The sequence below is a fragment of the Sander lucioperca genome, chromosome 20 (assembly GCF_008315115.2).
Source record: "Sander lucioperca isolate FBNREF2018 chromosome 20, SLUC_FBN_1.2, whole genome shotgun sequence".
In the NCBI taxonomy this organism is placed as follows: Eukaryota; Metazoa; Chordata; class Actinopteri; order Perciformes; family Percidae; genus Sander; species Sander lucioperca.
Genome location: NC_050192.1, coordinates 28,628,223 through 28,654,644, shown reverse-complemented (window position 1 = coordinate 28,654,644; position 26,422 = coordinate 28,628,223). Strand labels below are relative to the sequence as shown.

The window sequence follows — 26,422 nt, the reverse complement described above, 5'->3', positions numbered from 1 at the left end:
CTGAAGAGGACAGGATCATTTTAAAAACTTAGCTCCAACAACCACAAAGCAAACTCAAATACTCAGACCATAGTTTCATTTTGTACTGGTTGGTTAATAAGATTTCCTTGGGTTTGCAAACAGCTAAACTGCACCTGCATAAAACTGAAGGAACCATGGATCTTTGTCATGAGGTCCTCTAGGTGCTGCTTCCTCAGGACAGGGTCTTTGGGCAAGGTATATGGAGAGTTGAAAACCTCCACAGGAATATCCATGTCAACTGCCTGTTAGGAAGAGGATCGTCGCAAATGGTTTCCAGTAGAGATGTCTGCATATTTTAAACTAACCATTTCGTACTCACCAACTTGGCATGTTGCTCTCCATTGGCTCTCCTTTGTTTTCTCTGGGGAAAATATCACGCTATTAATCATTAAGTGGACACCATTGTTGAAAAATACACTTCTTGTACAATGGAGTTACAAATCAGACCAGCTCCACAGTTTGCAGGCACAGACAGACTATTTCTTTCCCCTCATGAGTTCATCGTGGGTAATTACTGTACAGTATAACCTATAGTCTTTCCATTCAGGGCAACTCCTGCATCTGCTGCTGAACCTAATCCTTAAAGTGCCCATATTATGCTCATTTTCAAGTTCATAATTGTATTTAGGTTATATCAGAATAGGTTTACATGGTTTAATTTTCAAAAAACACCATATTTATGTTGTACTGCACATTGCTGCAGCTCCTCTTTTCACCCTGTATGTTGAGCTCTCTGTTTTAGCTACAGAGTGAGGTATCTCACTTCTGTTCCATCTTTGTTGGGAGTCGCACATGCTCAGTACCTAGGCAAGGACTACTAGCCAGTCAGAAGCAGAGTATGAGGGAGTGCCATGCTAGCAGCTAGGCGAGCATTATAACGTGTGTTACAAAGTGACCACATTTGTCTCTGAAGTAAAGGCTGGACTACAATAGAGCTGTTTGGAGCAGTTTGTGAACAGTGTTTTCTGTTGGAGATGGTAAGTCCCTTTGGGGGAGACTTTGGGCTTTTTCACTTTGTAAACCTATAACGTGCATAAAAAAAGATAAACAATAAAAGGTAAGGGAAAAAGCAAAAAAGCATAATATGAGCACTTTTATGTCAGACCCACATATTTGTTTGCTGAGGTTGTGAGCAGACGACTGTTTCCAAAATAAGTTCCATTTTACACAGCTATTGCTCTTGAAAGCTAGAAATGACCACACAAATAGGGATTTCTTAATGTTTTTTTGTAGAGTCTCTTACATTAGGGTATACCAAAAGATACCAAATACTGAGCAGGACACTAAAGCTGCAAAATAAACTTCAGTCAGTGCTTCCGGTTGACAAACTAATGGAGCCACTAAATTACCTCAAACAACAAGCAATTTCTTAAAACTATATCATTCACTTATTGGGGGTGGCAGTAGCTCAGTCCGTAGGGAGTTGGGTTGGGAACCAGAAGGTCACTGGTTCAAGTCCGAAATACAGAGGTGGACTGGTAGCTGGAGAGGTGCCAGTTCACCTCCTGGTCACTGCCAATGTGCCCTTGAGCAAGGCTCGAACCCCCCCCGAACCGCTCAGGGCGCCTGTTCAGCAGTCGCAGCCCACTCACTCTGACATCTCTCCATTAGTGCATGTAAAAGGACCTGAGCATGTGTGTGTGTGTATTTCAGGCCTGTGTGTAATAACAGTGTAAATTGTAATTTCCCCATTGGGGATCAATAAAGAGTATAAATTATAAGTTATTATAAAATTATGCAAATAGAGCCTGTAAGGCTCAATGAGTAGAACTAGAAAACGCTATCGTGGCCTTTGACAACTCACTCTCTACCAACCAATCACCTGACTTACATAAAGACAGGATGGTACCTCTTACTGAGCTCGACCTCCTCTTGACAAAGGAAGCTGAACAAAACCTCCTTCGTGCGCAGGGATATATGTATGAGCATGGGGATAAAGCAAGTCTCCTCCTGGCCCACCAACTGAAGGCCAAGATGGCCTCAAATCAAAATTACACAGATAAAAGACGAAACTGGCTCCCTTACATCTGACCCAGAAACGATTAATGGTACTTTCAGAAAGTTCTACTTCCAGTTATATAAGTCAGAATGTTCTTATGATGAAGCTCAGTTGTCTTTTTTTTTTTTTTAATTTAAATTGGCCATGCCCAAAATATCTATTAGCGACTGTTGCAGAGGTGGAGCCGTCTACCGCTATCCCTAGCCGGAAGAGTACAGACTGTTAAGATGAATATACTTCCTAGATACCTATATTTTCCAATGTCTGCCCATCTTCTTACCCAGGTCATTTTCACTGCCATAGAAAGTATTATCCCTTTGTTTATTTGGGCTGGCAATCACGCCAGAGCCGGTAGATCACTATTGCAGAGGAGCAGATCCCTTGGGGGTCTTGAACTGCCTAGCCTTATTGGTTATTACTAGGCTGCAAATGCTCATAAGATTATGCTTTGGTTTACCTAAACTCATATGGGATGAAACCACAGAAGGCCATTTCTTTTAAAGAATTGTTCATTCTGAACACACAAAATGGATACTTATATTGTACTATGTTGCAAATATTGTTTGAACGCTGTATCCAATAAAACATATGAAAAAAACAAAAAACAAGCAATTTCTTGTTACTTATTGGCCGACAAACTTCTTTACATGCGATTTGTGATTTTTGTTAATATAACTGCCTGACCAATTTATTAGTCTGACTTGATTACGCAGTAATTTAACAGGTGTGCTTCTACAAGCACACCACTTTGCATGATTCATCCAGGAGTTACGACAGAGCAGAGACACTTGCCTTTAGATGTGGTTGAACTATATATTGTACAAACTTGTGTTGTCAACTGTCATAGCTTAATACTCAGACTTTGAAATTCCATTGTTATGATTTTTAGTGGCAGTTTCATTCCATAACTTTTCATACTAAAAATGACAATTTAACATTCAGCTGTAGGGCTAATACGTGTGAACAAAGCGGAGTGAGCAGAGTGCAAACTCTGTAAATGAAAGCCAAGCGGTTCAGGCTTGATGCAGGTCTCCATCCCAAAAATCATTGCAGAGAAACATTTAAAAAGGGCAGAATAACAAACTGTCCAAAACCCCCACGTAGATTATTTTGCCCATCTACAGTCCCTGAGGTTGCTTTGTCACTCTGGTGAAAATTAAAGCACACCGCAGGATTTGACTATAATGAGTGAAAAATACTTCATTATCGTTTTAATCAGGCTTTTATTTCAATCAGACATTAATTTGATTCCGTACAGACATTTGTCCGTTTACATTTGGCTAGTAAATGCCATCCTGAATGTTTATGATACAATTTATAAGTAGATAAAATGGTCTTTTTTGCTCCTACCACCACTAGAAGTATTCTACAGATAGGGCTTCAGGGCTTTAAGTTTAAATCCTTATGGAAGCCAAAATCATGAATGTGATAAAACTACACATTAAGTTATTTTTTTGTCCAACACAATTGCAATGCCAAGTTCGGTGCACCGATGGTTTGATGGTACCTAGTCTATATCCTCAACATTCCACTGCCAGGACTGCTTGTGTGCTGCAGGAAATTCCGTTGCATGAGTCATGACTAAAAACAACTTTTGAACGTACACGTTCCACCACAACAAGTTCCTTCCGAGCCCATTTTGCAGCGGCACCACGGCTTTTCTTCAGTGCTTAGCTCCGCCCAAGATGATTGTGATTGGTTTAAAGAAATCATACAGTTAAAGGGATACTTAAACAAGTTGTGTCATGGCAGTGTGGGCCACTCTTCTGTCGTTGGGCCACTCGGGAAGTCGAAGTTAAGCTTAAATGTTTTCATTTTTTTCGGGTTTTAGCTGGCGAACTTTGTCTAACATTTAAAAAAAAAAAATGATTAATAGCCATATATGGTTGTTATCATGGCTTGATTTGAGCTACCTGTTTTTATAAATTTCCTCCACCGGAACAAATCAAACAAATGTGAGCACAGAAGCATAAACAAATTACATGTGATCACTCAAGATGCATTCTGATGACAGATGTGAACTACAGTCTTAACGCATGTGGAGTTTTTACATATAATAATAATAATAATAATAATAATAATAATAATAATAATAATAATAATAATAATAATCTTCTGTTATGTTCAAGCCCTTGCCAACGTGTTCTCACAGTGCTGAGCCTAGCTCTTATACAAGAACGATGCAGATACTGCTTATTTTACTCAAAGTGAGACGTTAACTCCACAACAACGTTGTCACACAGTAAACAAAGTGCCATCAACCAAACTTGCTAACTCAGTTCTTCACCTTTATCAGTGTTTTAAGCCCCCAACGTTATCTTCCAGGCAGCGCTGCCTGGAAGGCACTAGGATTAGGGTGGTGATGGTGCAGTGGATATGACACATGCCTTTGGTGTGGGAGATCTGGGTTCGACTGTCACTGCGATACATCAACCAATGTGTCCCTGAGCAAGATACTTAACCCCTAGTTGCTCCAGAGGTGTGTGACCTCTAATATATAGCAATTGTAAGTCACTTTGGATAAAAGAGTCAGCTAAATAACATGTAATGTTAACGTAATGTAATGATTAGGCAATGGTTAGGGTTAAGGTTAGGTGCCTTGAAGTCAACGGTCGCAGCGCTGCCTTGAAGTAGACGTTGGGGGATTAAACACCATCGAGCACCAATAAACCAGGGCACATTGCTCTCCTTTCCTGGAATGCTGTGTGGACTAGCCAGACCCTCCTCTGCAGTGCTGTGGAGGAACGTCTGGCAAAGCGAGACTAGATGGTACCTCACCTTGCAGTCAGCATATTGCTTCTTGGTAGTGACTGGGACTTTGGGGATAAAAGTGGCAGCTCCTCTCCATGGTTTGTGGACTGCAGGTTGGGGTGATGTGGGTCCATCTGAGAACTCCATATCCCAGGAGTCAGGAGGCTCCCTCGTGGTCTGGAAGTCCCCCTTCCAGTTCAGAGTGGGAGGAGTCTCCGTATCGGTCAGGTACAGTCTGTTGAAAAACTGCCATATCACCAACAGAGCATCAGTGAATCCTGGAGCATGCTTACAAACAAACAGCACTGAAATATAGCTTTGAAAAACAAACTGGATATTAGTCTTACCTCCTTAGGAACTTCATTTGGTTTTGACTTTGATGTGGCTGACAGGAGCAAAAAGAAACAAATCCACAGTTTACCATATTTATACTCAGCAAAAGAGTATAGAGTAGTTTCAGTAGTCAATTAAAAGTCATACTGGCAAAGTTTTTTAAGGCCTAGCCCTAATCTTCAGTTTCACTAAATTATCCGTTTGAATAAATTCTCCCTCTTCACCCACAGGTGTTTTGTCACAGTAAATGTAAGCATGATCATCTTACTGCTGTGGCCGTTTGACTTCAGCAGCACCTCTGGAGACTTGTTGGGTGGAGGTGGAAGACAACTGAAGTACTTGCAGTTCAACAGCCTGGTGACTTCTTCTTTGAACAGCTTAACTGAAAAGTCCGTAAGAAAATCCACTTCAGATGACCCAAACAAGGAAATGTACGATTTATTAAAAGTTGGTTTGAATTTCTGTAGCTTGGGCCTTGCTTTCATCAAAGGATACTTTTCTCATATCTTCTAAGTAAGTTTTGTAAAGTATATGCCAAATCTGATGTTTTCTGATCTAGGCAGCCCACAAAAAAACAAAATTGGTCTTAGTACAGTTTGTGGGTTGGAAGGCACTCCATGTCCCCTTTTACTACCACTCCAACATAAAAAGCACATAGTAATCCCAGGATAATTACATCCAAGAGTGATAACTAAATTTGCCATCTACTGTACTTTTGAGGTTTGCCGCATGAGGATTAACAAATCATTAAACTGGATTAGTAAGGATGGGTGCTAGAGACGATATGCAATATAAACGATACAAAATTGGCCTACAATAGAGATTTTAATTAGATTGCACTATCGCGATAATTCATGTTGATGAATCTACCCGCGAAATTTAGAGCCACAAGCTGCAACGCGTCATCGTCATCTTGAGTAAACATGGTTGAAAGCAAAACAAGGAGCTGGTGAAAAAGACCGGTGCAACGTCCATTATTTGGACTTCGTTTGGATTTAAGCAGCTACAACGGACCTGTGGTCGAGCCGTACCATGAAGCCTTTCACCAGCCTTTCAATTTACTATATAACGGACGATTGGAATCTTGGCAGCCGGTGTTTGCAGACATCGTACTTCCCCGCTGAACATACGGCCGTGTGTGTGTGTGTGTGTGTGTGTGTGTGTGTGTGTGTGTGTGTGTGTGTGTGTGTGTGTGTGTGTGTGTGTGTGTGTGTGTGTGTTAGGGCTGTCAACAAATATTCTAAATTTGAATATATATTCGAATAGTTTTTAAAAAACAAATTTCGAAGGTGAAAATGAATATTCGAATAAAAAAAAAAAAAATGTGGAAAAAAAACACTCGTGGTAGCAGAGGCTGTCTGGCTAGTGCGCCTGAGGGTTCAGGGACAGGTCACAGGAGTCCCACTGTCTGGCACAGCGTCACTGCTGAAAGTTGACTTGTCTTGCATGGAAGATGGCAGAAAGTGCAGAGCCCAACTCGACCGCATCAGAGAAAGCGATTTTAACCCCCCAAAATCTAAAAAGCCATGTCTGGAAGTACTTGGGATTTTGGTCGGTAGGAGGTAAAATAGTTAAGCCGCGAGATAAAGTTGTATGCAAGCTATTCGACCACTAGCAACATGAGGTCACATCTCGAAAATGTGCACCCAAATGAGCATGGCATAATGTGTGGAACTCCAGCCAACAGTCACGTCTTGACATGTATTTTGCACCGCCTGCCACAAGCTCTTTGTCTGCAACACGACAAGAGGCCATAACGGAGAAATTAATTTCGTTCATTTGTAAGGACATGAGCCCAATCAGTGTCGTGGATGGGGCAGGCTTCAGGGAGTTCTGTCAAGCAATGGAACCAAGGCACCGTATCCGTGTAAACTTCAATTAATGTTATTAATATTTGTTTCAATCACTGAATGAAGCCTGCTATATTTGGGACAATAGTCGCGACCTTAAATTGCTTGCACAAAACTCTTGATCAGCACTGAAAATGTGTTTGTTGTTCATTTTAAACAGTTATGCGCACAGCCGCACATTGCGCAGAGAGCGTGAGGGCGAGAGAGAGAAAGTGCTCGAGTGAGCGAGCGAGCGTGAGGTCTGCGGCCTTGGCCATCATTTGATTTACTTGTTTTTGTGTAGGTAATACGTTGTCAAATATGTTTAAACTTCAATAGACTACCTATACAAATAGTTATGTCTCTTTGTATTAATTTGTCCTGTTATTCACGTAATGCGCGTCATTGACAAAATGTGCATGCACAACCAGATGTTCGAATAGTTCGAATATTGTTTCAATGTTTTTTTAGAGGGAATATTGGAACGTCACTTTTGAGCAATTTTGACAGCCCTAGTGTGTGTGTGTGTGTGTGTGTGTGTGTGTGTGTGTGTGTGTGTGTGTGTGTGTGTGTGTGTGTTCAAATGAGTTACATTAGGCTGCAGGTAAGAAATGGTTTGAAATATGTTTTTATTTAAATTATCTGTGCATCTTTGCCTAATACTGAAAGTATTTTCAGTACTGTGTCTGTTCCTTAACCAAACAGACACCAGTTTTTCCTGTTCTCTGCGTCTTAGGTGGCATTTAAGAACCAAGGACTTAAACTAACTAAGTGTAGTGCCTTTTAGAATGGTTTGCACTAAAGAGAAGACACCCAAAGCTTTTTCTTTGTCAAAGTCTCTGCAACTAGTGTACTTGAATTTTATTTATCTAACATTATGTTGTATAATTTCAGTTTTGAACAATAAATGTTCTCAAAACTGCATACTACGTTTCTTTCTCTTTAAAAATAAAATACATTTAGCAGTTTGGCTTTCCTTAGGGTCTATGTAACATGGTCTGAAATGGTTCCATTATAAATTTATATATCGCGATATATATCGTTATCGCAAGAGGCTGCAATGTATATCGCAATATGGATTTTAGGCCATATCGCCCATCCCTATGGATTAGCATAATGACATACAAAGTATGGGGCCCAGCAACTAAGCTCAGAAGTCTATGCTTTTATACTCACATGTGGATCCAGCCACAGGCTTGTCTTTGCCGTCTAGCAGGTCCAAGTAGGCCAGAGCCGCTTGCTCCATCTGCTCCTCTAAACTACAACAGTGAAGATAGAGGGTCCATGTGTAACAAGGAGCTCTGCTGTGGAGGCTTTATACCATCGTGTTTTTTTAGCTCCAACTACAATTTATATACAATAGCGCGCACACACACAAAGTTTAGTCCATTCAAACAAAACCTTAATTAGCATAATCCTCCACACGGAGCCACAGTGCCTCTGCAAAATAGTCTCAGGAAGAACTTGTTTTGGTGGAACATGTGTACATTCAAAAGTAGTTTTAGTCGTGCAACAGCAAACTCAGATTGGACAGATAGTCTAGCTAGCTGTCTGGATTTACCCTGCAGAGATCTGAGGAGCAGTTAACCATAGTCCTCACAAATCCAGTTTAGAACGCCAACACAAAAGAGGAAGGTAACAAAAATAAGGCCAAAAGGACATAAGGCAGAATTTCTGGCGGCAATGGAGCAATCCCGGAAGTGGAAGGTCGTGGATATGTACTATGCAGTGACTGACAGGGTTGGGTCAGATTACCTTGAAATGTAATCCATTACTGACTACAAATTACATGGCAATTTTCGTAATCCGTAACGTAATCAGTTGGATTACCCAAAACATGTAACGTAATGATTACTTTAAGATTACTCTTAGATCACAGTAACTTAGACTACTACCGCAGAACACTGCTGTATTAATGTTACCTAAGCTAACTAACAAGTCGAGTGATGTTACAATGAATCCCAGGATAACGTTGAGATCCATAAAAAAAAAAAAAAAAATCCAACATTATGGGCAGTCGACATAACGTTTAGCCTAACCATTGCTACCATGGTCAATACTGATGTGGCAAATGCAAATTTAACCTTCACGAAATGGTTAAATAACTGAAACCATTAGTTTATCATGATTGGATAACTTGATAGCTAGCAATGTTTGAACGATGCCGAGCATGTTCCTGTAATGTTAAAGTGCTCATATTATGCTTTTTAGCTTTTCCCCTTTCCTTTATTGCGTTATACATCTTTTTGTGCACGTTATAGGTTTACAAAGTGAAAAAGCCCAAAGTCCCCCCCAAAGGGACTTCCCATCTCCAACAGAAAACACTGTTCACAAACTGCTCCAAACAGCTCTATTGTAGTCCAGCCTTTACTTCAGAGACAAACGTGGTCACTTTGTAACACGTTATAATGCTCACCTAGCTGCTAGCATGGCACGCCCTCATACTCTGCTTCTGACTGGCTAGTAGTCCTTACCTAGGTACTGTCAGGGCACGCCCTCGTACTCTGCTTCTGACTGGCTAGTAGTCCTTACCTAGGTACTGTCAGGGAACGCCCTCATACTCTGCTTCTGACTGGCTAGTAGTCCTTACCTAGGTACTGTCGGGGAACGCCCTCATACTCTGCAACTGACTGGCTAGCAGTACTTACTGTGTGACTCCCAACAAAGATGGAATAGAAGTGAGATGCCTCACAACCGCAGTACAACAAAAATTATGCTTTCTGAAAATTAAACCACATAAACCTATTCTGGTACAACCTCTAAATACAATTATGAACCTGAAAATGAACAATATGAGCACTTTAATGTTAACATTCAATTTACCTGCAAGTGTCTCTTCAGATTTGAAGTAGATGTTAGCACTGTTGACAATACTTGCACTTTTGGTTTGCACAACTTGCACAACATACAAATTATTTCCCACCGTCTTTAAATTGAAGCTGTGGCGATATTGCCACTAGTAAACGCATTTTTCCCCAACTGAAACACGGCTGTCTTTCGACGTTGGCGGTTCCTCCATCTTGAGTTTTGATTTGAACCTTTTTCTTGTCAAGAAACTACACAGGCAGTTGGATGATAGTGACATCTAGTGGACAAATGAATGATCTGCTTGTGAAATTAAAACAGGCCATCACAAAAAAGTTGCATTGTTTGCATGATAAAATGTAATCTGGTACGCCTCAACAATGTAACTGTAATCTGATCACACATTTTATTGTAATCAGGTCTGATTATAGTTCCTTGATTTTTGTAATCTGATTACAGAATCCAGATTACATGCAATCCATTACTACCCAACCCTGGTGACTGACCTCAGCCGGTTATCCCTGTTGACTCCCAGCAGGGCAGCGAGCTGACCCAGGCTGTGCAGCCGTTGGGCTGGGATGAGGGGCGCCTGGTTGTGTCCAGCCAGCAGGTCCTGCCTGACGTGCTCCTGCTGCATGCTGTGGAGGAGGTGCTGGACCTGCAGCACGGTGCTCAGACGCCTCCTCTCCGCCTCCTCCTTCACCAGCAGCTGCTTCTTCACCACCTTCCTCTGGGCTCTCAGCAGCTGCAGTGGCAGGATGATTCAGGCAACGGTTTGAAAACATGGCATTCAACTAGTCACATTTACATCTGCAAAGATGAATGAATTAGTGGTCAAAAAATCCACTTTGACCCTCTTAAAATAATCTGTCTGGCTATCATTAAACTAGTCTGGACCCATCTTCCAATGTGCTTATTCTCCGATTCCAGCTTGTTAAATGTGAATATTTTCTAGTTTCTTCTCTCCTCTGTGACAGTTAACTGAATATCTGAGTTGTGGACAAAACAAGACATTTGAGGACGTCCTCTTGGGCTTTTTGGAAACACTGATCCACATTTGCGAATATTTCCTGACATTTTATAGACCAAACCCCTAATTGAGAAAATAATTGACTATTAAAATAACAGTTAGTTGCAGCCCTAGTCACAATAGAGACATTTGAGTACTACATCTGTTCATGCAATGTTTGGAAAGGCCACTGCTGGATGTTGGAGCACAAAACTCAAGTTTAAAAGACTAAACCCAGTGGTGTTGAAAAAGTAGAATGTTGGGCTGTGACAATAGTCGTTTCTTATTTAGTCATTTTTAATTGAAAAAGAGCATGTGTATCAATTTAAAGTAAATAGTTTGTGTGTGAAACTGACAGTCTTGTTTAAACGGTCCAAATTATTTATTTTTTAAGCCAATTAGTTAGCTAGCTGCTAACAGCACAGGGATAGAAAAAAAGCAAAGTCTTATTACTCTTTGAAACTGTCTTTAGTAAGCTAATGTTAACCAGAAGAAGTAGGCTAGTCTCAGGCAAAACACCCAGGCTTCATGTTGTGCCATCAACTCAGAATTGACATTTATTGGCTACAAAAACTCCAACAACATTGTCATTTTAGCGGACAGTCTCCAGCTAAAAACATGGCTGGTAACATTAGCCCCTTTGGTTATTTTAAATGCAGTGTGATCAAGCACCATGTGACTACCCCTTCCCATGAACGGGTTGATATCCTACGAAAATAGGCGTCCTCCGGCTGGTCACGCAACGCTGGCTAAGGAAAGCCATCGGTCATATCAGCGGCACTTGGTAGTAGAGTTTAGCCGAGAAAGGGGTACTGGGAGCAGGCTACAGGGGACTGCCAGATGTCATTTTAGGGGCCATGGCTGTTGAGTTTAGCTGACAAAAAATTTTGTGCCATGCGGCGACGACAATTAAGTTTAGGCACCAAAACGACTAGTTCGGTTTAGGAAAAAAAAAAATTGTGGTTTGAATTAAAACACTCCTCAGGAACACTTTTCCAGGGTGAAAATCTTGTGCTGAGTGTTTTCCTTGGGAAGCCAACTCCACCAGGCTACTGAACGAGACCGTAAGGACCGTAACCGAGGTTACTGCACGAGTCTATATTCAAACGGGTGTCTAGGTTCTCGGCAAGTTTGAGTTATCAACCGATCCCAGAAAGCCTTTATGTCTCATGCATTTTAGAATTGTGTTCATGGAAATTCATAGGCTACATTACCAAGGGGAAAGTATTATATCACATACAAATACAGGTAATATCATCTTGGTAGTTATGTTAAGTTAAATATTAGAAGTGAATGTGGCTACATGGTAGTTAGACTGTCACGAGGAGACTGCACACCAGGCTACCGAATGTAACCGTGGCCAGTGCATGAGTCTAGAGTAGGTCAGTATAATATGTCGAGACCGAATGTAACCGCAACCGCTCGAGTCTAAGGGTTTCTGGCGGGGGAAGTAAACGCGATCACCACCCCCCACGGGCAAGCGAACCGGTGACCGAATCTATTAACTCGGTAGGCCAACCTACGACCGTCCGGTTGAACCAACTCGCGTAAAAGAGTCGGTTGTCCCATCACTAGCCACCTCCACTCAGAAAATGTGTACATTTACAGTGGCGCCACTAGGTGGAGGTATTAAACTTTAATGAGATTGAGTTGTTGGATGACCGATGCTAACGAAAGGACAGCACAAACTGTAAAACAAACGCACCTCCCTGTCCTCCGAGGAAGAAAGAGGCAGAGTGCCTCATTCTGCTCCTGTTGATGAACTTGTGAAAAATTCATGAGACAAGGGTCTTGTGTACAGTTCTCAAGTCTGTAACTTTGATCTGCCTATTTGACAAGCCATGGCAAGTGCTACCTGTACGTCCTATACTCACATGCAGGTTTGTTGCTGTGACAAAACACTGCATTACACATACAACAAAAAAGATACCCATTTGATTTGGCCAACGGAGTCTGCTGAGACCTCATTAGTGTCAGCTACATTTTTGAATGCATATTTCCTGGAAGGATGACTGGATTTTGAAGTCTTTGCATGTGACAAGACAGCAAGGGGAAAATACTAAGTGCCACACTACATCCATGTTTCACCTTAGTCCATTCCTAAAGCCCAAGGTGATGTGCTGATATTGCTTGCTTTGCAGCAGTCCAAAATCCTAAAATATACAGTTCCATCACATCAGTCGATAGTCACATCGAGTAAAACCGCAAATCCTCACAATTATGAAGCTGGAGCTAGACAGCATTTGCCATTTCAGTTAAAAAAAAAAAAAAAAAAACAGTAGTTTTATAAGTTTGACAAGTACTGGATCAACAATGCAGTATTCCCAAAAAAAAAAAAAAAAAAAAGAAAAGAAAAAAAATCTAAAAACTTGATTGCAGATGTTCAACTATCAGGTCTGCTAACAGACATCTCCGATGCTCCAAAGCAAAGGTGCTTTGTGAGAAGAGGTAGGAATTCCAAGTCATTTAGCCTTTAGTGTAGGGCAGATATGGACGATTTATCAAAAATGCATCAACATTGAAATCCTGAAGCTTTTATCAACGCATTTTTCCCATGATAATTTCGATAATTTATATCTGTTGATAGGCCTACTTTCTCCTTAAAAACATTCTACTGTGTGTTCTGGGTCCAAAATAAAAGACTCAGTCGCCAAATGCGGGGGCGGGCCGACACGCACACACAGGCGCACACACCAGACACTACCTTCGGTTTACTGATAGCTAGCGTTTAACTCAGGCTAATTAATTAGCTAGTAAGTGGCATTTTTTGGCAGCCAGCCTTCCAAAAGAAAGCACAATGAAATTAAATCTTAACCGATCATTAACCGTTGACCAACAAGCAGGAAACCGAGTCTCAGTTCACCCGTCCGGTAGGCTCCGACACACTTTCCACACTCCGGGTCTGCTGACAGCTGTAGGCTTGTACCGGTGTTGATGTTCTGTGCATTGTTGGACACACACAGCCACTTTCCTGAAACCGCTTGTGGGACTGACGCAAGTCCACAGCGCCGTGTATGTCCGAGCCTGTCTCCAGCGCCTCCACCTGCACGTTGTCAGCTGCGTGTCTGCCTGCTATACTCTCAGACGGCCCTCATCAATATAGTTTCATGTGTCACGTAGCTCTCCACAAGCAGAAAAAAGAAGAGCTTAAAACCAAACTTGCTGGTTCAAAGTTAGGACTAAGTTAAGTAGCAGTTAAGAAATAGATTGTATGACCTATTTACATTTTTATCACACAAAGATGTTTTTTAAAATTTTGCAGTGTCTGTCGTTGAATCACAAAAAAAATTGTTCATTTATCGTTGGAGGTTGAATGTGCAATTAATGGTGATTAAAGGTCATATCGTGCAGCCCTACTTTAGTGCCATGTAAAATTACTTTTGAACTGAGAGCAGAGGATCCCCACTATGCTTGACATGCCAATACAACCCACCTGTTCTCACGCAAAAAGAAACCAAAGTAAAGAGTAGTCCGATTGCCATACCGTCTGAGTCAAGGTATCCAGAGTTTTGTGCAGCTCCCGTGCAAATGCCAGGTTATGCAGCACCTCCTCGTACTTTTCCAAAGCCGCCTGAAAAAACAAAGATGATACAAGATCATATTAATAAGTTGTGTCAATAGAGCTTAACAATGACAGCCTTCCTTTTGAAAGGCTCTGGAAGTGAATTTTCCTCTTTAACATCTCCATTGACGTTGTTGTATAAAGAGTTTTAAGCCTGGAACAAAGTCAACCAGCTGTGAGATGAATTGTGAGCATCAATGATTCAGCGCAAAAAAACATTTTTCAAAACTGAAAAAAAGGCAAAGGTACAAGACTGTGTACATCATGGACTTCAGTGGTAGCAGCTAGCTATAGCCGCTCACAGGTTCTGTAAATATTTCCATGGTAACAGCAAGCTCCACCAATCAGATGTCGCTGTCACGCTTAGGATCGTGGGTAGTGTAGTACTAAAACAATGTTGATATCATACAGACTTGTGGCTTCTACAGTGGCATAAACCATCATTTTACAATCTCGTAGCTCATTGGTCAGTCTACCTTGGATGGTTTAGCTATATGGCTTATAATCAAAACCCTTACAGGATTTTTGCTTCCGGAACCACACTGTTGAGCTCCATACATCGCCAGGTCTTACCATCTGATCCTTGTTAAGTTTCTTGCCCCAGTTCAGCCTCTTCTTGTAGTCTTCGAGTTTCAGCTGTGGGCACACAAGACACGTCACAAAAAATAAAACCATCTCACATGGAATTACATGACACCAATACAAGTAATTTCACTCACACGCACGCACACAGTAGTGTAACCCATAAATTGTCCAACAAGAACTAAAGTAAAATGAAACGGGGAATGTCACTTCCAGACAGAATCATCGATACAAAGCAGTCTTCCTTTCAGACCACACTTGTTCTAAAGTCTGCAAATATAAATGTTTTATGTTCAAACAGCCAAACTAACGGCTCTATATCATGCCTTCAACTTTGTTAAATAATTGCAATCTTAAAATCATGATAATATGGACAATACAAAGCTAAATTAACTTAATTTTCAATTTCATTGAGATCACATTAATAACAGTCTGTCTCCCTCACTAGTGCCTACGGAAGAGGATTAGGGCCACATGTGAAAAATGTATTTAAGTTTAAAGTCCGAAATCTTTTTTTTTTTTTGAACGTGTTTTTATTTGAGAAAATAAGTGTTGGTCACAGATATTCAACATACATAATTTTTCTTATTTTCTTTCCCCCACCCATCCCTGCCATGCAAAAAAAAAAATTTAATAATTAAAAAATATTAAATAGTGAGAATAAACTTGAAAAGCACACCTCCATCATTACACTGAAATGTTACAAGCATGAAAATATACAAGATTGAAACCACCCACCCACCCCCACACCCACACCCACACAAAAGTGGATATTGAAGTCAGTACAAGTAGGCTATATGCCTTCTGTGATTATCACTACGCAGGTTTTCTGAGGTCCCTGAGTCTCCAAGGAGGTACAAGCACAAACACAACAGGATTTATTCCTGATTAATTTTCAGTTTTGTGGGAGGACTTCAAGTTTCTCAAAATAAAACAGTAGAGGGGCCCATGTATCATGGAATTTTTGGGTCGACCCTCTAATGCAATATTTTATCTTTTCTAGCTTAAGGAATAGGATCAGGTCTTTCATCCAGGAGGAGGCTTTGGGTGGATGTGCTGCTTTCTGATTCTTCTCCGGGCCAGGAGAGTTGAGAAAGCAAGCACATTTTTAATTTTTATTTGTCATTGATATACCCTCCCCTGGAACTCCAAAAATAGCCATTACAGCACTGGGTTGAATATCTCTGCTAAAAGCTTCAGATAAAGTTCGAAATATTGTAGTCCAAAAATTATATAGCTTATTACAGGACCAGAACATATGGGCCAGATCGGCCTTAGCACCATGACAACGTTCACATTTTTCACTTACATTAGAATATATCTTAGAGAGTCTGACTCTACTATAATGGATTCGATGGAGAACCTTGAACTGAATCAATCCAAGGCGGGCACATGAGGTGGACCCATTTACTCTATATAATGCACCATCCCAGGTTGCATCTGAGATATTTATTCCAAGTTCTTCCACCCAATCTGCTCTGATCTTATCGAGCGATACTTTATTAAGTGGTGTGATACTATTATAGATTTTTGAGATGAGACCTCTATGATGCATGGGAATTTGCAGAATGATATCTATTCCTTTTTTTGGAGGTAAATTAGGAAAGCATGGGCTAATGGTACGAACAAACTGGCGAATCTGAAGATAGCGGAACAGGTTAGAGCGCTGTAAGTTAAATTTGGAGGAAAGAGCATCAAATGTAGCGAAAGTACCATCTATGTAGAGATCAGTGAATTTACTTAATCCTGCCCTCTGCCACTGGACAAAGACAGGATCTAATTTGGCTGGGAAAAAGACATGATTATTGCAGATGGGACTATAAAGAGAGAAGTCCGTCAAATTGAAATTTTGTCTAAATTGTGACCAAATTTTTAAGGTGGAGATTACAATAGGACATGAGGAGTATTGTTTAGGAGAGGGGGAGCTTCGAGGTAACTAATGCAGGGAGTGATGATATACACGCATCCATTTCTGATTGGCACCAATCAGCATCTGGTCTTTGAATCCAATAAACTATTTTTTGTAAGTTTGCTGCCCAATAATAATAATACATCAGATTGGGCAGGGCCATACCTCCCTTTGTTTTAAGCCTCTGAAGGAATGTCTTACGAATTCTAGGATGTTTGTTACCCCACAAGAATGAAGACAGCAGTTTATCAACAAATCTGAAGAATGACTTTGGGAGGAAGACTGGAATACTCTGAAAGAGATATAAAAACCTTGGCAATATGTTCATTTTAATACATGCTATTTTGCCTGGTAGGGATAGGTTCAGAACACTCCACTTCTGAAGATCGCATTTAAGATTATTTATCAGGGTAGTGAAATTTTTGTCATACAGACCAGAGAATGAACGGGTAACATTGATTCCCAAATATTTAAATCCTGATCTAGAGAAAGTGAAGGGCAAGTCTGTTTCTGCAATTTGGAGGGCTAAGTTGTTGATTGAAAAACATTCACTCTTTAAAAAAAATGAGATTTATATTCTGAAAACCTGCCAAATCTGTGTAGCATATTCACAATGTCAGAGGCAGATGACACTGGGTCTGAGATGTAAAGCAATAAGTCGTCTGCATATAAGGACACTATGTTCTAACCGTTTTCTGTAGATTACCTTAAAGCAATGTGGTCAGAAATCTTTTTCTCTGAATTCTGACTTTAAACTCAAACTATACATTTTTTCCACATGTGGCCCTGATCCTCTTCTGTAAGTGCCTGGCCATACCTATCCATTTAAAAAAACTCAAAAAAATAAAACCATCAAACCATAATTTACTCTGCCCTAAAAACAATCCTACCTTCTTTTTCTCCAAGTTGCGGACTTTGTGTTTGAGGCAGATGAGACCATCTTCTATGTAGGCCTCATAGCCGTGGTAGGTGGTGCAGGCCTCCAGGCTGAGCTGCAGGGCACTCAGACCACCGGGCGAGCCCACCTTGGGGCTTTCAGCCATCACCTGGTCCTCCAGTCTTTCCTGCCCCTCCTCCGAGCGCTCAGGTGGAGGGGTGACGTCCAGGGTAGGGGAAGGAGACAGCTGCACCATGTTGAGCTCCACACTACAAAGGGAGGGACACATTTTAGCAAAGAATTTAGTCATAATTGCAAATGTGGAGCCATGCGGTTTCTGTGCCATGCAGCTGCAACAGAGAAAAATAAAGGGGGGGGGGGTACCACCAATTATTTAGGAGAGATAGTATTGTCCCCCATCAAAACAACCCACACCCCAAAAGAGGTAAAAATAACCATTCAGGGGGCTCAAGACATGTACTGAAAACAAGAACTGTGTCTACATTTGGGGGGTTAAAAGACACAAACTAAAGAGATTTAAACCAAAGATTTAAACCAAAGAGATTTAAACTTTGGAGCTTCTGGCTTTAACAAGGCCCCCCCTCTAGATTTGCTGTTGAGATGTACATGATGATTTCTAAAAGAAAATCTTCGAAACACGTGATGTTTTGAATATGCAGAAAGTTTTGAACAATACAGGAGATAATTTACACCATAAACTGTAACATTAAAATTCACCAGAATTAAGTGTTTGACACATAGGTGTAATTTACAGTCAAAACTGGCCAGTGCAAATGTTTAACCTAAAGTTACGCCCTTGGATTTGACATGCAATTTTTTTTATTCTATTGGGGACGACGACCCCCCCCCCCCCAAAACCTACGCCCCTGGCTGGTACCAAGCTGAGTGTTTCTAGAGAAATGGAGCTGGACTCAACCCAGTTTGGGCAGCCGCCAACGCCGTGACGCTGCATTTCCAGCGGCTACAGAACTGCGTGTTCATTCTGGATCAATCATGACAGCAACAGAAGCCACAGCTCAAAACACCAACATAAACATCGTGCAAAAATAAAAACTACAAAAAAATGTAAGTAGCAGCTTCTATAGATCCCTGGTCTACCCTGAAATACATTCCCCAGCGTGCATGTGATACATCATTTTCCGCGAGTCATACTTCTGAGGGTCGGCTGTGGATTGGAGTATGGAAGTAGCCAATTAAGCAGGATATAATGCGCAATGTTAGCCTCGGAACGGGCTTGATCATGCTGCAGTCATGTCCTGATCATGCAGTCGATTAAAAACTAACTTTGCTGCAGAGATCCTTTAACAAGACAAGACACTCACGTTAGCATCTTCGAAACTTTCGCTCCTTATTTCCATTATTTCAAGTTTAATTACAACACACATAAGCATTTTATTAAAGACAAACGCCACGCTGACAAACTAACAAACAAACAAACAGCTGACGCACCTTGTAGCTTTGACTCGTGTGCGTTGGATCCTCTCCGGAGAGCCGCTGGATATCCGACAGAGCCGAACTGGGCGACCCCTCTCCAGCCGTGATGTCTGACTCGTAGAGGCCACGCCGGCGTCCGCTCATAGCTTTATATACCCGGCCACCGGCACACACACTCTCCGCCGGGGGCGAAAAGATCCACATCCGGTTCTGGCACCTGTCACGGTGCACGCACACCTACGCACGACTACACAAAATGCATCATAGGCCTAAATCTTTTTATTATTTCACATTCACAAAAGTAAATCATGTAACAGAAAACCTTAATTTTTTTTTAATGAATGAATCAACAATACTTACAAACCATTCAGCGCTGTACAAACCCTAACGCTTTAAAGACTCATATCAATTTCTTAATTGCATGAATTGCTAAAATATTAAATATATGTATTTTTCTTTTCTTTTTCGTTCATAACATATGTATCACTTAACCCCTGGTATAGCCTATTTGAGTTTTGGAATTTGTCATTGTACTTGTTTTGCAATAAAGATTTAAAGAATAAAAAGAATCACATTATTATAATATTAAACAGGGATTCACTGTTTGGTGATTTAAAGTGTACTTTTTATTGATTTAAAAAAAATAATTGTATTGTATCACACTATATGAAGGACAAAGATATGTTTACACATAAATAGTCTACATTTGGCATAACAAGTCAAAGGGAACTAAAACATTTGAATGTAGGCCTATGCTGTGCCTTTTCTTGCAGCGCTGTGAAGATAGGGCTGTGGAATTAAATTTGTGTCAATATATTCAGACAAAACATCTTAAAGCTATAGTGTGTAGTTTCTGTCGCCCCCATGAGGAATTCTAAGGATTAACAATTAAACTTTCGGCGTGTCCACATGATACACTCAGTTACTAGTAGCCGAGGAGGACACGGAGGATTAAAAAACATGATGGACTCTTCAGAAGAGGTCATTATCTTCACTTGAGTTTCTGCGCGGGAAAGTCGCCGGACGACACAATCTTCTGAACATAGTCATACTGAGAAATCCAGAGAGAGTTGTGTGGAGCTGATAGTCTTAATTAGCTTTGTAGCAAGTCATTTGGCAATGGCTTGAATGTAACGGCCGTTGATTAATATCAAAAAGTTACGCACTAAAGCTTTAAGTATCAAACAAAAATCCCTAACTGAAGCAAAGAAAACTCAACTCAAAAGTAAATATATATATATATATATGTGTGTGTGTGTGTGTGTGTGTGTGTGTGTGATGTAGCACAACGCTGTAGAGTAAGGTCTGGCATTGTGAGACTAATTCATATTGACATGAGGGCATTTACATTTTTAAATTCAAAATAAGAAACAACCTGACATTTTCCACAGTATTGATATTCTTTCTTAGTTGTTTTCTGATCAAAATGGTTTCTTTTTCTTGCCCACAGTTCACTATTAAGAATCGCCTAGTCATCGTGTTCCACAGTTAACAGAGACTCCTGTGACTAAACGTTCTCTTGGAGCTCCAGGCATGGCGTCCGCATGAAATGCTGTTTACCATTCCCAACTTACTTTGACAGGAATTTTGGTGTTGAGCTCAGAGAAGACATTACAAGCATATTCACTCTGTTTTGGCGGGGACTACATTGTTCAAAAAGCACAATTAATACATCAGACATAGAGACAGACCCGGTCTACTCGGAGGCATCAAGTTGATCTAATGATGCAACTAATCCAGAGGTGGATTAGTTGCTGCTGCTGCAAATCACAAACAGGAGTTTCTTTTACACAGAGAGATGACCACTGCCTAGCCTTTATCTTGCAGCGCCTGGTGTAAATATCCTTTAGGCAGGGTAGGGCACCGCCTACTGTATGTTCAGATGAACGAACCACTCTCTGCAGGGCCTTGCAGTCCTGTTCGGTGCCGTTTCTGTACCAGGAAGTGATGTTCCCCACCAGGACGCTCTCAAAGATGCAGGAGTTGAAATTCCTCAGTATTTGAGGGGATACCCAGAATTTCCTCAGGTGTCTGAGGTGAAACAGGCTCTGCATTGCCTTTCTCACCACTCTGTCAGTATGCAGCGCCTTAGTATTTCATGTATACAGGCAGGCACCATCTTGAGACAACAGTCATGACCAGTCGAACGACGAATGCCGTGTAATCAGTAACATAGCTCAAGCACGGCGTTCGTCGTTCGACTGGTCATGACTGTTTCCCCAAGATGGTGCCTGCCTGTATAGTGAACGGTACAGTCTTTATAAACTATATTTTTAATAAACTGTCTGTACACTTACAAAGTTATGCTACCGTGTAAGTGTGGTGCTATTTTGAGCCTTATTAGTGGTATAGAAATAGTGATTTCTTTTTTCTTTACCCGTGCCCCGACTACTAGCGTTATAAGCTATTTAGCGGTTTGCGATAAAACTGGTCACATTAGATTAGCATGAAAACATATCCAGAGAACAGTCGACTCAGTACACACGTGTTATTAACCCCTAGGTTCATTTTGCGCCGGAATTGTCCTTTAATTGTTGTCGTTGCATGACGCTCACGTTTTGTCGGCTAAACTCAACTGCAACGGCTACTGAAAGGACCATCACCTCAGGGTGCTCTGTACCCGGCTCACAGTCACCTTTTTCTCAGCTAAAGTTCACTGCAGGGTTCAACAATAAGGGTGTCCCGATGGCCCAGGGCAAGTAAAACACCACGTCGGGAAAGTAAATATAACAGCCCGTTCTCCTGCCCCCGTCGGAGAATGCTTGTTGAATGATTTGATTTGAATGTGCTGTTAGCCAATAAGTATTGAGTTGGTGCTTGACGCTTTTGACTTTTTTTTCGACATTTTTTTTTTTAGGTTTTTGTTTATGTTTTTGATGCCTTTTGAACTTTTTTTTCAACATTTTATTTTCAAAAAAAAGGGGCCAGTAGAAATTGACTTGGAGCAAGTAGATTTTTTTTCACTTGCCCGACCGGACAAGTGAAAAAAAATCTTAACATTGAACCATGAACTGTAGAGAACGCTCAAATTAACTGTCATGTGACCGGTCGCCTTAATTTCGTAGAATATCATACGAATTGCTGTGCATTCATTTTCCCATTCATGAGAATGCGTTGAACTGCAACAGGCAGATACAGGGGGGCCTTCAGTTTCAGCACCACTTTTTGTTAGCCTTTAAATGACAAGTCTTATTCTATATTTTTCTTATTAACAAATCCCATGAAAAACACAAATCAACAATGAATCCTACGAACAAGTAATGTGAGCCACACTGTGGCACTGGGGGACATGTTCCTTCAATACCATGAAAAACACACTGTAGTTCATTTTCAGTCAATCCCACATACACAGTCCTGCTGCCACAAATACTCACTAAAACACCAAATGTGGATTAATCCGCCGCTGAAAGTAGTCCCCAACAAATGGACTATTTCCTCCTGTTTGAGTAAACTTTGATAAAAAACGTCGGTTTAAAGGAATAACTGAATTTTTTAAATGAAAAAATGATATTTGTGAGGTGTTTTCAGAGGTACATGTTCAGAAGGAACCAATGGGCTTCGAGCTGTCAGACAGGGTAGGGAATTCAGAAAAGAAAGTATAAACAAAAATAGAAAAAGACCAGACATAATTGATTTGATTCAAACAATACAGCTGACTGAAATATGGACTCCTGTGTACAGTGGATCAACAATTTTTTTGTAAATTCTAATCTCACTGAGAACTCCAAATGACCACATGCATAGATAGTAGTTTCCAACCTTTAAAGGCAGTTGTTTCCAATCTGGGATTATACCTGAGGGGCAACGAGATGGTTAAAACAACGGACAGGAAAGCAGAAAAAAAAAATCATATTTCTGCTTTTAAAACTTATCTTTATTTTTTCAGACTTTCTTTGCTTTTCTCCCCGTGACCTCCTGGATGTTTTTACCTCATGCAGGTCCTACAAGTTACTCAAATAAAACAAGAGAGAAACAATCATGTGGTTAAACTGGTCATACTCTGGGACATAAGCAATGACATGGCTTTGTTTTCAGCAGTCACAAACCCAAAAGGTTGGGGACCACTGGTCTTATACCTGCCACAGAACTGCCGTTGTTGGTATGAACCTGGCAGGGGATTTCTGTTGCATGCCATGTTCTCTCCTGACATCCCAGAGTAAATAAAGCCTGGTTGCACTGACATTCATATACGGTGGCCGACAGGGGCAAACGCACTGCAACTTAATGAAACACACGCAAATAGACAAAACACAAGCAAATTAAGAAAACATCTTCATTAATTTGACAACACATGCGCAGCATTTAACAAACGCTCTGCAAAAACACACAACACAACCAAATACACAAACGCTCTGCAAATACAGAAACGATGCAAAAAGAAAATCACACAAACTCCGAAAACAGAAACAATGCAAAAAGAAGAGCACACAATCCCCGAAAACAAATGCAACAAAAACACTGCATCCAGATTACACAACGGAAGTTCTCCAGGCCTCTAGGGGAGCGCTAAGTGGAACAGCAGGGGCACGTTCAATCTCAGAGCGGTGTGCACCGTTGTGAAACGGTGTGTAACTGCTTTGAGATCATAGACTGTAAATATTAAGTCTATGTTTGAGATATGTTTTCTCTCGTTTGGTGGGTGTGTCTCTAGTTTATTGGCTCAGGTCACAGGTGATACCCAATCAGCAGAGACGTGTCTGTAAACTAAAAAGGCAGAGACCCTGTGGGGTCGAAAATCAAGCTGTTCCACTTTTTTGTTGCATTTGTTTTTGGGGATTGTGTGCTTTTCTTTTTGCATTGTTTATGTATTTGCAGCACGTTTATGTATTTGGTTGTGTTGTGTGTATTTGCAGCGCGTTTGTGTATTTGGTTGTGTTGTGTGTATTTGCAGCGCGTTTACTAAATGCTGCGCATGTGTTGTCAAATTTATGAAGTTGTTTTCTTAATTTGCTTGTGTTTTGTCTATTTGCATGTATTTCATTAAGTTGCAGTGCGTTTGCCCCTGTCGGCCACCGTATTAACAAGCTTGAGGATCCAGCTGTGGTCAAAGTGAACAGTCCAAGCACAAGATGATGGCAAAAGCAGAGTTTAGAACCTTTATGCCGTTATTTACAGGTCCCATTTCCTTCAGCTGTAACTTCAGTTCAAGAGAGCACACACTGCTGTTAGGAATGAAATATAATAACAAAAATGTCACAAAACCTAGAAGTTTGCCAAATTAAAAGATCTCAAGAATGGCATTATGAAATGAACAAACATTTTTACTTACTGTCTAACTGACAGTCATCCCTTTTTGTAGTCAAAAACATGTGATTTTTAAATGTATAGTATTTCTGTTTTTATTATTAAAAAGGAAGAAAAAAAGAAGAGATTTTGTCGTATTGCAGAATGTCTGCAAACTGATGTCAGCAGTCCATTTTTTAGCCTGGTGGATGTTTGGTTAGTAGCGCGTTCGACACGATTAGGAGCAACACAACGCTTCTCCTTTGATTAGTCAGAGGCTTGTTGTGTCTCAGGGTCAGGTTATGCTTCATCAGAACGTGTTTGTGCAAAAAATGTGTTTATATTTGCTCCCAACAGCCACAGTAGAAGGCAGAGTGCAAAGCCGACTGTCCTAGAGTTACGGGAGACAATACTGTTAAAACATTTTTAGACAGTTAGACATTCATCGTGTTGCAATCTGATATTCACATCAAAGGTGACATATTGTGTCAAGAATTAAAAAAAGAAGGCTGGCAAATCACACTGACAAATCACAGCATGGTTTCCAAAGCTAATTAACCATCCAACAAGCAGAAGCATATACTGGCAGCGTCAGGTTGCTGTCTCATTGTTATGCCGGCTTCAGAATACACAATTTTTTTCTGATACAATGGTCCCTGTTTTTAGGAAATTATATACTCTTCAATTCTTGCTTGAATTTGGCTGAGGGACTTGACGTACTACACAATGGTCCCTGACCAATCAAAGCTTGCCATCTTTCAGTTTAAGTATAAGACTTTACATGTTCTGGTTTCTCAGTAACTCCACTACATGTATGTGAAATCATCCCAATTATTTTAATAACCCTTGTGCCTCCCTTTAAAAACGATTCCTCTAGCGTTGCTAGAGAACAAAAATTTCCGCGTCAATAAAACTGCCATGAAAATATTATATATTAATATACCATGGTCTGGGTGAATTCTCGATTCTGATTGGCTGCAGGGTGTCAATTAAAAAGTGATGTAGCACACCTACTAAGAAACTGACTGTTAAACGTTTTAAATTAATTGCACTAAATTAAATGAGAAAAATGTTATTTCCAACTCTGTGTAGTTCTTCAGTGCCTCGTCCTCTGAACACCACAGGATGGCGCCAACACACAAGCTGCAAGAAGTACGTTACACTGCCCCTCTGAACTAACTTAGTATTACAATCAGAGAGTAAAGAACTAAAACTGCTATACAAATATTATATGCAGGGTTTTCCCTACCATTATAACCCTCAGGTGCAGCACCCAAGCCGTTTTGGGGACCACCTCAGCTAAACGAATGTGAAATCACTGTAAAATCAAAACAGACTCTTCTCAGATCTAATGGTTGTAGTCGGGTTAGTCTCGCTTTGCCAGACCCTCCTCCAAAGCACGCTGGAGGAGGGTCTGGCTACTTCTCATAGCATTCTGGGATGGGAGGAAAACGTGGTCTGGTTTATTGGCATTTATTTAAACCAATCACAATCGTTTTGGGTGGTGCTAAGCACCGGAGAAAAGCCGCGGTGCTGCCGCAAAATAGTCTCAGGAAGGAACTTGTTTTGGTGGAACATGTGTACGTTCAAAAGTAGTTTTAGTCGTGCAACAGAAAACTCAGATTGGACAGATAGTCTAGCTAGCTGTCTGGATTTACCCTGCAGAGATCTGAGGAGCAGTTAACCATAGTCCTCACAAATCCACCAGAGGTTAGAACGCCAACACAAAGGAAGCCCAAGGCGACAGATATCCGGCCTAAATGAGTGAAATCCGGCAAATTTTCCGGCAGCAATGGAGCAATCTCGGAAGTGGAACGTCAAGTATATTGACTATAGTCAGGTTAAAGAAGTCATTATTTTGCAAGTTTTGCCTTGAAGCTTTTTGAGTGTTATTCATTTATTTGCTCTAGCTTTTCCAACATTTAAGACATCATAATTATGGTACAAAATGTCAAAATGCATACTTTTTAATTGAAACACGTAACATTTTCTTGAGGGATTTATACCTAAACCCCCTGCCAAATATGTGCACAAAAGTCTTTCACAAACTAATGGAAACACTGATAT

At 40.8% G+C, this 26,422-nt stretch overlaps 2 protein-coding genes and 1 long non-coding RNA gene across 6 annotated transcripts in view; 1 reads left to right on the top strand and 2 right to left on the bottom strand.

Moving 5' to 3' along the window:
- Positions 1-19,336, bottom strand: part of caprin2 (caprin family member 2) — a 32,676-nt gene extending 13,340 nt beyond the window's left edge. For 2 of the 4 annotated variants that reach the window (XM_031316890.2, XM_031316896.2), the window contains exons 1-11: positions 19,165-19,335; positions 17,691-17,948; positions 14,883-14,945; positions 14,232-14,318; positions 10,245-10,483; positions 8,110-8,192; positions 5,373-5,486; positions 5,119-5,156; positions 4,800-5,017; positions 341-386; positions 135-263 (exon numbers count right to left, since the gene is read on the bottom strand). In XM_031316890.2, the coding sequence (XP_031172750.1) occupies positions 135-263; positions 341-386; positions 4,800-5,017; positions 5,119-5,156; positions 5,373-5,486; positions 8,110-8,192; positions 10,245-10,483; positions 14,232-14,318; positions 14,883-14,945; positions 17,691-17,933 (1,260 nt within the window). In that variant the 5' untranslated portion in view covers positions 17,934-17,948; positions 19,165-19,335. Of the gene's footprint in view, positions 1-134; positions 264-340; positions 387-4,799; positions 5,018-5,118; positions 5,157-5,372; positions 5,487-8,109; positions 8,193-10,244; positions 10,484-14,231; positions 14,319-14,882; positions 14,946-17,690; positions 17,949-19,147 lie in introns of all 4 variants that reach the window. The other 2 variants (XM_031316895.2, XM_031316891.2) reach the window with 2 other exon arrangements.
- Positions 4,415-12,453, top strand: LOC116062257. Its single transcript, XR_004107905.2, has 3 exons — positions 4,415-4,427; positions 8,211-8,213; positions 12,229-12,453. It is a non-coding gene; the product is annotated as an uncharacterized LOC116062257 (long non-coding RNA).
- Positions 10,593-26,422, bottom strand: part of recql (RecQ helicase-like) — a 42,695-nt gene continuing 26,865 nt past the window's right edge. The window contains exon 16 of the transcript XR_004107900.2: positions 10,593-10,605. The gene's annotated coding sequence lies outside the window, so the exon portion shown is untranslated. The remainder of the gene's footprint in view (positions 10,606-26,422) is intronic.